The sequence below is a fragment of the Glycine max genome, chromosome 17 (genome assembly GCF_000004515.6).
Source record: "Glycine max cultivar Williams 82 chromosome 17, Glycine_max_v4.0, whole genome shotgun sequence".
Lineage (NCBI taxonomy): Eukaryota > Viridiplantae > Streptophyta > Magnoliopsida > Fabales > Fabaceae > Glycine > Glycine max.
In genome coordinates, this window is record NC_038253.2 from 15667517 (window position 1) to 15680811 (window position 13295).

The 13295-nt window shown below is 34.0% G+C and overlaps 1 protein-coding gene across 4 annotated transcripts; it reads right to left on the reverse strand.

The window, feature by feature from the left end:
• Positions 1-578: 578 nt before the first annotated feature.
• LOC100790341 (kinesin-like protein KIN-4A) lies at positions 579-13295 on the reverse strand. 4 transcript variants are annotated; one of them, XM_026126443.2, is made up of 27 exons: positions 12616-13295; positions 11555-11701; positions 11307-11456; positions 10781-11040; positions 9570-9757; positions 9318-9442; positions 8678-8714; positions 7778-7869; positions 7579-7659; positions 7356-7469; positions 7162-7255; positions 6628-6740; positions 5734-5829; positions 5523-5636; positions 5296-5412; positions 5135-5215; positions 3914-3985; positions 3728-3821; positions 3622-3653; positions 3246-3343; positions 3049-3141; positions 2730-2951; positions 2203-2365; positions 1691-1843; positions 1436-1608; positions 1302-1327; positions 579-877 (listed from the first exon to the last, which is right to left on the reverse strand). In XM_026126443.2, exons 1-27 carry the CDS (start codon positions 12730-12732, stop codon positions 765-767), a joined length of 3165 nt encoding a protein of 1054 aa, XP_025982228.1. In that variant the 5' UTR covers positions 12733-13295; the 3' UTR covers positions 579-764. The 4 variants fall into 4 exon arrangements, with proteins under 4 accessions (XP_025982228.1, XP_006600936.1, XP_014625430.1 ...); XM_006600873.4 differs by having other exon boundaries at positions 579-866; positions 7552-7659; positions 12616-13294; XM_014769944.3 differs by having other exon boundaries at positions 7552-7659; positions 12616-13294.

Consider the following 13295-nt stretch of genomic DNA (forward strand, 5'->3'; position numbering starts at 1 on the left):
AATAGTTTTATATTATCATTTAATCACAAATCACACTATTGATATGATTCTCTCAGGATAATTATCATAAAAGTTAATGAACTTTTATGAAACTTTTTATAAGTATACAAATCAAAGAAACAAACCGTGTTAGTTAATATAGACGCTCAGTAATAAATATGAAAATTATTTAATAATAATTTTTAAGTAATTCAGAATATATTTAATACTTTTACACTGTATCTATGGACATTGGGAAAAAAAGTCCAATTGTTTATATACCTTTGTTTTTATTAGTCACGTTACGAATTAAGTTTCAAGCTTTTCCTCCATTTTATTATCTTTCATGTCTCGTTTGTGTTTGTTAAAATACAGGAAGATAGTGAAATTTGTAGTGCGACTCTTTTTTGTACCTGCCTTCAAAATTTAGGGGAGCCATTTTGTCGTTTTCAGAGACAGTTGTGGATCTCAATCTCAATGAATTAAAAATGCATCAATCACAATCAAAAGACGATTAACTGAAATAAAAATAAAAAAAAAAACAAGAAATTTCAGAAAATATTACATCTGTACAAAAAGAAACAGACTTTCACGCTGTATTGATCACAATTCACAAAATTTCTTATAAAAAAAGCTACAGAATTAACATGAGGCAACTTCACGATCTACATATTCTAATCTATGCACTTGTGCAATGTTACCCTGATCAACCTATATATTATAAAACTAATTCCTTCCTCTGATACTGTCCATGTCGCGCTACGCCTACCATGTGTTGTTACAACTTACAAGCTACACAGAATTATGACAACTTTCTCCAACATCCAAACTTTCTCCAGCAAAACGACCCTGACAAATCCCAGGAAACTGTCCAATTTACATCGTACCTGCATGCATACTGCACATTATGAGAATAATTCCAGTGTGGGAGCACAGTCAGAGTTTCAATTAAAGGAAGCTAATAATTAACTAAAAAACATGGACTATTCTGCGTCTACATCGTGCACAATGTAACATACACCAGTTAGTATCAGCTTCTAGTTCATGAGAACTTTTCAATCAAAGTATTTGATTCCTAACTTACATAAAAGTTAAGGTTCATTAGTACATTTTAACTCGTGGAAATTTGATTCATTTTACACCATTAATTCATTTTAATTTCTTTTCCCCATAGCATAAATCATTTAGTTCATTAGCATAAAAAATTCATGTAATACTTTTTTTTAGGTAGTAAGGAAAAGATTACAACACATTAAGCAATGCTGGGCAGTCCTTGCCTTCTTTGGAGTCAAAAATAACTTTTGGAACAGGGTAAAGACTACCTGCAATCAACTGTCCTCTTGTCAACCTGTGTTGAAACACACTGCGGTCAATATTCAGAATTGGAAATGTCCATCCTTTAGTATGAGTTCAACATCACATCACATTAATCAAAGCTTGTGCTCGAGGCCTTGACCTCATAATTGTCTCATCACTGTGTTTGATCCATTCTGAGAGTTTCCAGGGCTTCTGCCACTTCCATTTAAACTGTAGCAGCCATTGATGATGACTTCTCTTCCACTTCCAAAGTTTTCCGGCTTGTCCTATAGCTGCTAGCCTCTTCGTTGACAACTCTCCAATGGGTATCATCTGGATATAAACCCATTAAAACTTATTGAGAAATAAACACTATCATCATCATCATCAGGGAAATAGAATCTAGCAAACATACCTTTCGTGCTTCATCTAAAAATGTAGCTGACTCCCTGCCTGACCAATTAACAACTCCAGGAGTGAATTTGAGTTGCTTTGGTGCAGGAAGCGACATTGGAGATAACGGACCACTCATTTCATCCGCAAGGTGTTTTAAGGACCGTGAGTTTTCCTGTTGATTTCAGTCAGAAACTTGATATAAATATAATGAATGAAAGATTAAATTTGTAAGACCTCTTATGTAATGAAGAAACTATAACTAATACTAGTTAAGAATCTAAAAATTGATATACATGATTTGGGCCCTGATTAAGTGATAAAATAAAGGTTATGAAGTTCTAGACAGTCATTTCAAAATCATCTGCTCCATTAGAAGTAACTGTACCGCACATAGATTTGTTTAATCTTGTGCTAAACTATTTCAAATACTTGTTACCGACAATCTGTTGCAGTCCTATGTATAGGAGTTGAAACATTTTACATCACAAGCTTATGCTAACTGCAAATAGAATAGAATGAGTAAAATCTCACCAATGCTGGTGTATCCAATGTGATGGCAACAGCTTGTTCTTTTATTTTTTGCTCCTTTACAAGTTCTTTTCTCTGTGCTTCACTTTGTTGTAGCAGTGCTACAAGCTCATTTAGTTGTTCTTTCAAATCCTGAAGTTCCATATTCTTTTCCCACAATTTGCACCTGTTAAAGATGATGCAAGCTACCATTACTTTGAATATTAGGAAACAAAAAGCGTAAAAAAATTTCCAAAAAAACTGGCATTTAATATAGCCAAGAACGAAAAAAAAAACAGAAGAAAAAATAGCTAATGCCCGGTTCCGAAAGTGAAGCATCTCAAAATAAAGGAAATCATCATATCTAGTATCAATAGTCTGACATACTGCTTAGATTTTCTGTCACTTGCCAAAGATGTTTTTACCCTTGGACTACTTAGAAAATTTTCATATTTGTAAATTGATACATGATAACTCTCTACTCTCTAGTCAACTGATATAAATAAAAGCTAGAAAAGCTTAACCAGATTCTCAGAAGATTCCAAAAGCACCTTGCTTCTGCAGTAGCATTGAACAAATATTGAAGCACATTCTTTGCATCTCCCATTGAGCGTAGCTGGTTCCAACGACCTCGGTTATTTAATGTTCGTTCCCTTTCTTCTGCCTCAGTGAGTTGTGAAGCCATGGCTTTCAAAGCAACTGAGGACATGCACAACATGTTCTCAAGAGAAGCTATTCTCTCAACTTTTGCATCTGGTGACATGGATAACAGCCTAACAAATGGGAAACGAGGAAAACATAAGTTAAAAAATAGTGAATTGCTCCAAAATAGAAAGACACCATGCATACACTGAAGCATGAAAATTCTACCTCAAATATTTGCTCTTTCCTTTGGGAATAGTCTGCCCATCTGAAAACCGATCCTGTTTTAGTAAAGCCAACTCCTCTTCCAGTGCAGCTTGGCTAAAAAAAATAAAAAATCAATCAATAGTAAGAGAATAGATAGTTTGGGAATGTGGTATATTGTACTGGAAGGTAAAACGGGAGGAAGAATCATTATAACTTACACTTGATTTTGTTTGTCATATTCAGCACGAACTTCATGCACATGTACCATGACCTCCAGCTCCTGATCAAGCCACCTTTGGAGGGATTTTTCATTGACCTGGGCATACAAGTCGTGTTAAAATTGTTCTAAAAATTTATTTGAAATGGTAAATAATGGAAAAGTCGATTTGAAGGGTATACAACGAGAGAAATTCAACAGAAGAATTTCATTACATTAATACAATTGAAATCAACCTGCTAGCCAGGTTTAATTTCTCTAAGGATGGCACTGTTTCATTTATGGTTGGTTGAAAGTTAACCAACAAAACATTTTTGGTTGACTCTTAAGCTGACAAATTGCATACTGTAATATATAAGCTAAGTATAAGTTATTACCAGCCCAGGCTGTAGATGTCCATTTGAATAAACTGAGAGAGACAGCAAAATAGTTAGCAAACTAGATTATATACTATAAAGAAAGTAATTCCAAGTCTAGTTCTACCAGAGTTATCACGGGGAGAAGATTTGCGGGCCTCCAACAATTCTTTTAGCCTTTTCGTAGCCATTGTTGCTTCCTCTGTCTTCCTTTGAAGAACCTGCAAATAATAGTTAACCACCTATTCACTTCATTCTCATTCCATAGCAATCACACGGCAATTTCCCATCTAACTTTAGATCTTTAACTTACCATTTTCTGACGTTGGTTTAGAGCCTCAAGCTTATGTCTTTCGTACTCATTTTTTCTTCCCTCCTTTTTCAACTGCTTAAAATAAAAAATCAAGATTTAAATTACATAATATGGCACCACCACACATATTAGTCCAAGTTTTAACCACAATCACAGCATGATTAATTTATAAAGGACAAAACCAATGCAAATCTATCAAGTAGATAGCACAAATAAAAGAACAAAACTGAGAAATAAAATAACAGAGTCAAGCAAGTAGAAAACACAAAAAACTTAAAAGAATTTCATATTAGTCCAAGTTTCTTTGATGAAGAATTTCAATAACTAACATATAAAACATCAGAAAATACTAAAATTCTAGAACAAAACAAACTTTAATCTCAATAAACATGCTTTATAAGAAATAAAAACGTAGAAAAACATTATTGTTTAAATTTTAATTTAGTTATTTTTTTGTCACTTTATGTCAAATAAAAATGTAGTTGCCGAAGACCAACTCTCCCATAAGCATAAGTCGTTCGGTGAAGGCTTACAAATGGTTTTATATTTACCATGTCCCCTCACATAACCACCCTTTGGGAGTGAAGCATGGGTAACATAGAGGCACCTTCTATTGTGCAGAAATTCAACTTATATTTAAAAGAATGGGGATGGGAAGAATCAAACTCTTGACCACTTGGTCATAGAGGCTCTAATATGTCATGAACAACTATCACAAAATTTAAAAACTGTTAGATGAAAACTCAAATGGTTTTGTACTTAAAGTAGTCATTTAATGCAATATTCAATCACGGATTCCATAATTTGATGGGGCAAGAAGCACATAAAGATTACAACGTTCAACTAAAATTGTTAGGTAAACCCTAGTATTATGACAGGTTAGTTACATTGGTGACTAGTGAGTTACTGAATTTGTGAGACAGACGAGTTTTGTCATTTGTGAGAGAAGTAGGTGGGGCCTTTGGGCATTGGGATGTGCAGGCCCTCAAAGTTCTGCAAGTTAGGCAGTTTTATTTCTGTAATTCTGATCCAGTTTTCGTAAAAATCTGGCATGCCACATGCTTTGAGACAAAACACGTATATTGATGGAAGGGCACAATCATGCATTCATTGTAGAAAATGGCCTCAAGTTAATCACAGTAAGGCACATTGAAATTCTTCTTCATTTTTCAAACTAATTATGATGACAATTGACATCTTTATAAAATTAAGCAAACCCACCTGGAGTAGCTCCTTCTCACGAGAAGCCTTCCATTGTCGAAATTGTTCTGCCTCTTGCTTCATTTTATGCTGCAACTGAACCTGCAATGTACATAAATACAACTGTCAGCTACGAAGAAAAAAAATCTTATAATTAATCAGCTCAACAAATGGAAACTGGCCTTCTGAGCCTTGATATATTGTATCTCAGTCTGCAGTCTTTTTGCAGCGTCTTCACTCTTCTCTTTTTGCTTTAATAGCTGCACATGGCTTTCTTGTTTCTTCCTGAGGTCTAAAATCTGATGTTTCATTTTTCATTATTCGAAGAAAAAAATTAATGAAAAAATTATTGGTCAAGAATGACAACCTTTTGACTCAAGAATGACATTAGTGCATGTCAAAAAATCACCTGTGCTTCCAATGCCTTCAATTTTTGGCCACGAACATCTTGAGTTTTGTGTGCTAGCCCATCTGAATTAGAAGCAAGATTCTCTACCTCGTGCAATAAACGGTCCCTCTCTTCCTGTCATTTTCAGTCCAAAATCCATCACTAAGATAAAAATAAAGATTTCTTGTGTGGCACTTGATAGCTATTTAAAATTAAATAAGTCCAGTTCAACCTGCACTTTTCTTTTCTCCTCCTCAAGTTCCAAAATTTTCTTCCCAAAGTGTTGTTTGAGTGTTTCAGTATCAACTGCAATGACCTTCATCTCAGACTGCAAGAAAAAAGGGCGATAGAATCAGATACTCAGTTGAAATTTCATCTCTCTGATGTGATCATAATAGAAAATGATATAGCAAAAAAAAGCCTAATTTCACCCACATGAGAAACAGCATAAAGTTCAACACTGCATGTACAGATATATTCTTTGTGGCTCTGCGGTCTTAGCAATGGCATATGGATCAATTAATTAAACAACTAGCACATTCCAGTACCCTTCCTGGATTGTAATTTGAAAGGTACTGACTTTGCGAATACTTTGAATATTTTTGTACTGACTTCTCATAGCTAGATAGAAGTCACTAAGATTGCTTCTGAGATATATTAATACAATACACAGATTCACAAGTTTACATATCAAATTTGATGTCTGTCGCATAAAATGAACTCCGAAATGTGTATAATTAGATTCAAAAATAACTTTCTTAGGAGTCATTTACAATCACTCATTATATATAGGATTTAAAAAAAAGTTAACAAATTATAAAATGAAACCTCTTTCTGCTCCAAGAACGTATTCAACTCATTGATATCCATGCTGTTTTTGCAAGGTAGTACTTTGAATTGTTTGTACTAACTTCTCAATAGCCAGATAGAAGCCACTTGCTTCTGAGATATATTAATACAATACATAGATTCACAAGTTCACATCTCATCAAATTTTATGTCCGTCGCATAAAATGAACTCCGAAATATGCATAATTAGATTCAAGAATAACTTTCTTAGGAGACATTTACAATCACTCATTTTATATACGATTTAAAACCAAATTTACAAATTATAAAATGAAACCTCTTTCTGCTCCAAGCGCTTATTCAATTCATTCATTTCTTTATCCATGGTATTTTGCAATAGTACATGCTCCAACTCTTTAGCTGCTTCATCAGTTTCCTTAGAATCCTCACCTGCAAAATGGGTAAAGAGAAGGAGATAGTGTCCAAATGTTGAAGACTGAACCAAAAGTATAAGAGCTTCACTTAACAAATCCAAATTCCAAACTAACATAGTGGGGAACAACTCAATATCTCAAACACATAATATGACAACCAAGTATCAAGCCATTGCTTAATCCCATATCATTCATCTCTAGACACGGCCATTGCAAGGCAGATGCACACCTTCCATAAATGTGTAAATCCCTATGTATTAAAAGTAGGAACTAGGAATCAAAGCTCATATAATTTTCCAGAAAAATGGAGGCAGAGGGCTGAGTTATCTATTTCCTCTCTCCCTCTGGAGGGTTTCAAATTCCTATATATTGAAATTCTAAAATTATAAAATCAACTAGGTTCTTATGACTCATAATACAACTTAATAAATGTCTACCTGATATACTTCCAACCATGGGATGGTCAGATGAATCTAAGCTCTGAAAGTGCCTCTCAAGCCCATCGGTTTTCATGAGAATAATGTGTCCATTCTGAGAAAAGAAAAGAAAAATTATGTCAATGATATTTAATCTACATAAGAAAAAGTAACAGACAAGCATTTAAGTTTTAAAGCTTTTCCTATTCACATACAGGTTCATCAATTTCACATCTCTCTACAAAAGCACATCTACTGCGATATTTATGAAGTTCTCTGTAGAGGTCCTCATTAGTAGACTCAAGCCAAGCAATCCTTTCCTTGAGAACCTGTACAAGAAAAGCAGCATGCTGTGCATGAAACTCTAATGTCTTGCTAATTTAAAATGCAAGTTTCAGTTATGATAAATACCCGCACTTCATCAGCAGGAGCTCCTACCCGAGAACAAAGTTCAGCCTGCAAATACTTCAACTGCTGGCGCAATTGCTGCATCTCATTGGAGATTAAATCTCGATTAACCTGTAAAATTAACCATATAGACTATAACATATGAAACTAGACCAGAATGAATTTCCTCTTCTTCCTAAGGCAAAGAACAGGACAAGAACTTAAATAACAAAGAATTGTGGAAACTTACTACAGGCTTATTTTGAATATTACGAGCACGGTTTGCATACTTGAGAGTATTGAGAGTTTCCTCAGCATTGATATCAGCAGGACTAATGCAAGCTGGGGAAAAGGTAACCATTTTTTGATTGAAAAGCATGTAAATTTTTTACTTTGATTAGGGAAAAAATATTATAAAATATAAATTTATCATTATATAACAATAATTCACTATCTATATTAGATATAAACAATACAGTATCCAATAAATATGTCCAAAGGAAGAAAAAGTATCTTTAAATTTCATCTTGTAGAGTACAAAGTCAGCAAATGCATTTATCTGAATAGCAATGAATTTGGCAGAAATGTCTGACATCAGAATCTTTTCTGTCAAACTGCATGATGAATTATGTATATGTGGTCCAATTTCATCTTTTCTTTAATGGGCCTCCCCAATGCTTTGATAAATTGTTGCTCAATCAACATTCTACAAGTCCGTAAATAAATCAGATGTGCTCCTAGAGTATCTTTTTCCACTTGACCAAATTAATTGTTCCCTTACTGTGTTCTTAATGTGATACAAAGAGATTAGCATAAATGGCATGTAAAAGAGGGCATAGTTAAGTTTTCTTATAATAAGAAAGATGAAAATACTACCCATCTAATTTTGTGGTATATAATAGGAAGATACCCAACAAAATATTGGAAAAATGAATAGTTTTCATGGACCAAGAAGTAAACAAATGTTGCTACAAGAAGTTGAAATTAGTTAACTGGCTCATACATTAACAAGATAAAATTTCCCCCTGCAATAAGCTGGCTTCAACTAAAACAAAATGAACTCAATGAAAGGCATATTTCAAATGAGGAAAACAGGAACTTGCTTAAACACAAATTCTTTGAGCCATGAATCAACATTCAGCAGTATTACCTATCATGACAGTTTTGCTGTTTCCACCAAGTGAATCCTGCAACAAGGACCAGTGATATTAAGAAACTAAGAATTCTGAGTTCCTTGAATGGAAAGGGTAAACTCAAGAAAATATCAAGCTAACAGACCCCCATATAGTAGATACAGATAAGCAGTAGCTATTATTTTGTAACACCAAAATTTAATTATTCAGTACGGAATACTTTGATTTGAATTTCTTATTCAGTAGTTAGTTCGTTGACAAATAAGTTGGAGTCCAGAAATATTTACACAGGAGATACAATCCTTAAAGCATTGATTAAACTTTGAAATATATAAAGAATATGTTAAGATACATAATCCATTACAAGGAATTTTCTAGACATTGCATAATACTGCCAAAAAGGAAAGCTATGGCAAATCTGATTTCAAAATGGTAAAAACATGAGACAATTAACAAGTATAGACAAATCTAAAAGCTATCCCAATAGCAACAAGATAATGAATCAATGATACATATAGGGGCCATATCACCTGAGAGGAGTGGTTTATTGTGAAAGGAGCAAATCTTGATGTTTGAACCATACATTGATGAATGAGATGATGTGTATTTATATATATAATATAACTAGTATGTCAAACAACAAAATGCTATTCTCACCTGTAAGAGTCGAGTGAGTTTGCTATCCCGATAAGGAACATGTACACCCTCCTTTCGCTTTTTCTCATCCCCTAGTGCACTTATGACATTACCAAGAGCAAGAAGACCTTTATTGATGTGTATACCTATTAAAAAAAAGTCATTAAATCCTTGCCATTATCATTTTCAATTATTGAAACAGCGTTTCTGACACAGTATTTTGAAACAAAAGTATACATATCATTGTATTCAAGTTAATCATGTATTACCGACCTTCTTTCAAACGAACACCATCAGAACCTGTTCTTTTAGCTCGTTCAGATCCAGCTAGATCTACCAAATGGAGCTTTGCTGAAAGGTATTCTTCACCCATATCCTCATCTGAAGAGTCATTGGTGGGAGAACTAGAATGGAGTTTGTGCATCTGTTCTAATGTAATTGTGAAAATGGCATGTGACCGACTAATACAAGTCAAAAAGGAACCACAAGTTATTCGATTAAAAAGATTAAATACAATGGAAACCATATAAAAAAAATAAAAAAAAAAACACTTTTCCATCACTCAAATCTGTTGTGAAGGTTGAGAATATTATAAAGTTAAAACTTACTCCTATTAGGGAAAAGACAAAGAAACAGTAGAAGCTATATTCAAGAAAAATCAGTACTTAGAAATCAGTCCAAACCAAATTATTGATAATCAATAAAATACAAAAGAAAATAATACTAACTTTTATGAGGTTGGTCTTTTGTTATTTTGCTCTACCATTGAGATAATTCCACATAGAGAACATCATCTGATTTTACAATATAAAAGGATGATTTTTCATTCAGAACTCACCTTCCTCATACTATTAACACAATTTGGAATTTGAAATTACTGGAATTGCATATTGCTTATCCACTGGCACCTCTGGCCATATATATTGAACCCCTTTAACCACTTCACAAGAATTAAGGAATTTAGTTGTTAGTATTAAATTTGTCAAAATTATCCTTAAATTAACGGAACCTCATTCTCTTTATCTTTCTCTTCCAAATTAATCAATTTATCTCCACTTATGTTCTAGTTAGTGATCTTCCATTATCCTCATGTGAGAGAGAGTTTAAGAAATAAATTTACCACATTTATTGTTATTATTGACAAGAAAAACTGTTGAGAAATTAAAGACATTTAAAAAAAAAAAAATTATGCAGTAGACTTTTGCAGGGGATCTTATAAAAAGCGCTAAGGTAAACTTGCCAAAAGGTTCCTATAAAAAGGACCAAAGGACAAGCCAGTGGTGTTGGTGTAAAAAGTTTACAATGAAAGAATGTTAAAATTCACATCAAACATTAAAATATCGCAAGGCACTATCCACAGTGTAAAGAAACTGCTTCAATTTTCCAAAGTATCCAAACACAAATTGACAGCATTAAGTATCATTTATTTAGGAGAACAAGGAAGAATGAAAACTCTCTTAAAAAAAAGGAAGACTGGGAACTACCTGGACTGGTTGTTCATATTTGTACTTCCCGTTGCCCTGCTTAAAGAACCCTGCTCCAAGTAAGAAGACATCTCATGTAATGTACTTACAGCAACTTCAGTTATTCCTGCCAGTGTTATTACTCCATTTGATGTTTCACGAATTTGTATTGGTGACTTCCCAGGAACAGTTATTTTTCCAGAATGGCCATTAGAGTTAGAGGTTTCTGGTTTGCCCATAGATACCCTATCGAACAAGTCCCTCACCTCTTCCTTCAAAATCTTCAAAATCAAATGCACAATTAAGTCCTTGACAAGAATAAGAATTCATGGAAACATTTTCTTTTTTTATGAAAGCCAGCTAATTGGAGGCTCGTAACATTGTTGCAAAATAAACTGCTGTGTGGAAAAACATTTTACATGGAACATCCATAATTTGACTAATTATTTGAACCTACCATATAAGGGTTCAAGTTTAAAAAATAAACCCAATCTTTGAACATATGAGGATTGAGCATACTCAAACCAGCATATCATAGGGGATATACCTCAATGAAGGAGACTCGCAACTGAAATTCTGTTTGATGCTTTAGTGTTTCAATCTTCTTGAACAACGCATTCATAACCTGAGGAATTAATCCACTCCGACAATTGTCATTATAGCCAGTTCCCATGGTATATGTTTTCCCAGATCCTGTCTGTGACAAATATGTATGTCAAATACAAAAGATGAACAGAATGATCATGATCTTTCTCAACTTTAATAAGAGTACATGCCATGCAAGATGGACCTAACCTGACCATAGGCAAGTACTGTAGCATTGTATCCTTGGAATAAGCCATCAACCAATGGAGCAACGCATTCCTCAAACATCTCAACTGAAGGAGATCCACCATTTCCATAAACGTAATCAAATGTAAAGGCATGCGACCCAATTTGAACCTGGTCATTGAAATACCACAATAAGATTCTCAGGAGCCAAGAGCACAAGAAAATGTGCAGATTATCCACAATGACACTCATACCCTTTCCACATGTAGCAGTGAAATAATACAGAAAATATGAATTCATAGTCAAAATCTTCAAAGCAAGTGAACTTTCCCCATAGAATGCATGTAATTAAAAAGTCTGTCGCAATTCACTTAATACAGTAGCTCCATGCAAAAGAGTATGTTCTATAGAATTAAAGTCCATGATCCAAAAAGGAGAACAAGTTTTATTTTTCTTAAGACTGTATAAGACTTATAGCAATAATCATTATATCTCCCTGATCTTAGCTTAATAAAATAGGAGATATTCCAAACACAATTTGGGGTCCTTGACTAAAAATTCTATAATAACATGATATAAATTTTTAGTCCCATGGATCAATTTCAGTGCGAGTAAGACAAAGAAAAGGAACGAGAAACCAATACAAAATAGGACACAAGGGCAAGTGAAAATTACTCATATCATGAAAAGGAAAATGCATCACTTATAGTAATACCTTCAAACAACAATTATATCAAATCAAGCAACCCAAAATTACAACTGAAAGAAACCTCAAGCTGGACTTCTAATTTTATTTTATTTTAAGTTTCCATCGCAAGTAAACACGAAAGGAATGATAAATGCAGCCATAAACATTTTTTTTATTCACATAAAAAGAAAGAAAGAACCTTCTAAATGATAATTAAGCTAACCCCGGTGCCGAAAAAATAAAGAAGAAGACGCCACTAATTAATGAATTCTTCGCTAAACGACAAAGCTAATACTAATTATTATTACTATTATTTATATTAAAAAAAAGCTGGAAATAAAATTAGAAAAGAAAAAAAAAGAAGAAGATGAGGTGAATGAAGAAGAAGAGGGAGTGCCTGAGGCTTCGAAGGCGTAACGGAAACACATTCAATGCAACCTTGTTGTCGTTCATCGGCAATGAGAGGACGAATGTGAAGAGCGACTTTCACAGAGCATTTCTCTGATGCTTCCATCGAAAAGCGCCAAAAAAAGTGTGTGAATGTGTGTGTGTGTGTGTGTGACTGAACGGTTAGGATTAGAATGAAGGAAAACGATGCAGCAGCAAACAGCAACAAGAGAAGAGAAGAGAAGAGAGAAGGAAGGTGGATTTAACAGCAAGAGAGAGGAAGTGGTGGTGGTTGTTGAGAGAAAACGAAGAAGAAAGAAACAAAAAAACAAAAAAAGCGTCGTTTGATTTGATGAAGAGTAGCGGAGCAGAAACCACTAAGCAACACCAACAACAAACAACAACAACAACAACAACAGCACTATCAGTGTCACTTTTCTTCTCCTTCACTACTTCTTCTCTCTGTTCTATCTTCTATGGCCATGGAGACGCACACTCGCTCACACACACTCTGCATCTATTTTCTCTATTTTTTTATTTGTTATGACTCTTCGTTCTTTTTTTTCATATTTGATGGATTATTTTTTCTTCCTTTCTGCTCCTCGTGTCTAGTCCCGGCTTCCAACTGTCTTCCCTCTTCCCTTCCCTCTCTGCCACTCTTTTTCTCTCCTTCATTTATGTTTTTTTTTT

Excerpts from the sequence above, each read along its gene's own strand:
- LOC100790341 (XM_014769944.3), bottom strand. The coding sequence starts at position 12,732 with ATGGAAGCATCAGAGAAATGCTCTGTGAAAGTCGCTCTTCACATTCGT. Across the intron at positions 3,822-3,913 it reads TAAACCAACGTCAGAAAATG|GTTCTTCAAAGGAAGACAGA; the intron begins GTAAGTTAAAGA and ends TATTATTTGCAG. Across the intron at positions 3,344-3,621 it reads GACATCTACAGCCTGGGCTG|GTCAATGAAAAATCCCTCCA; the intron begins GTAATAACTTAT and ends TTGTATGCCCAG.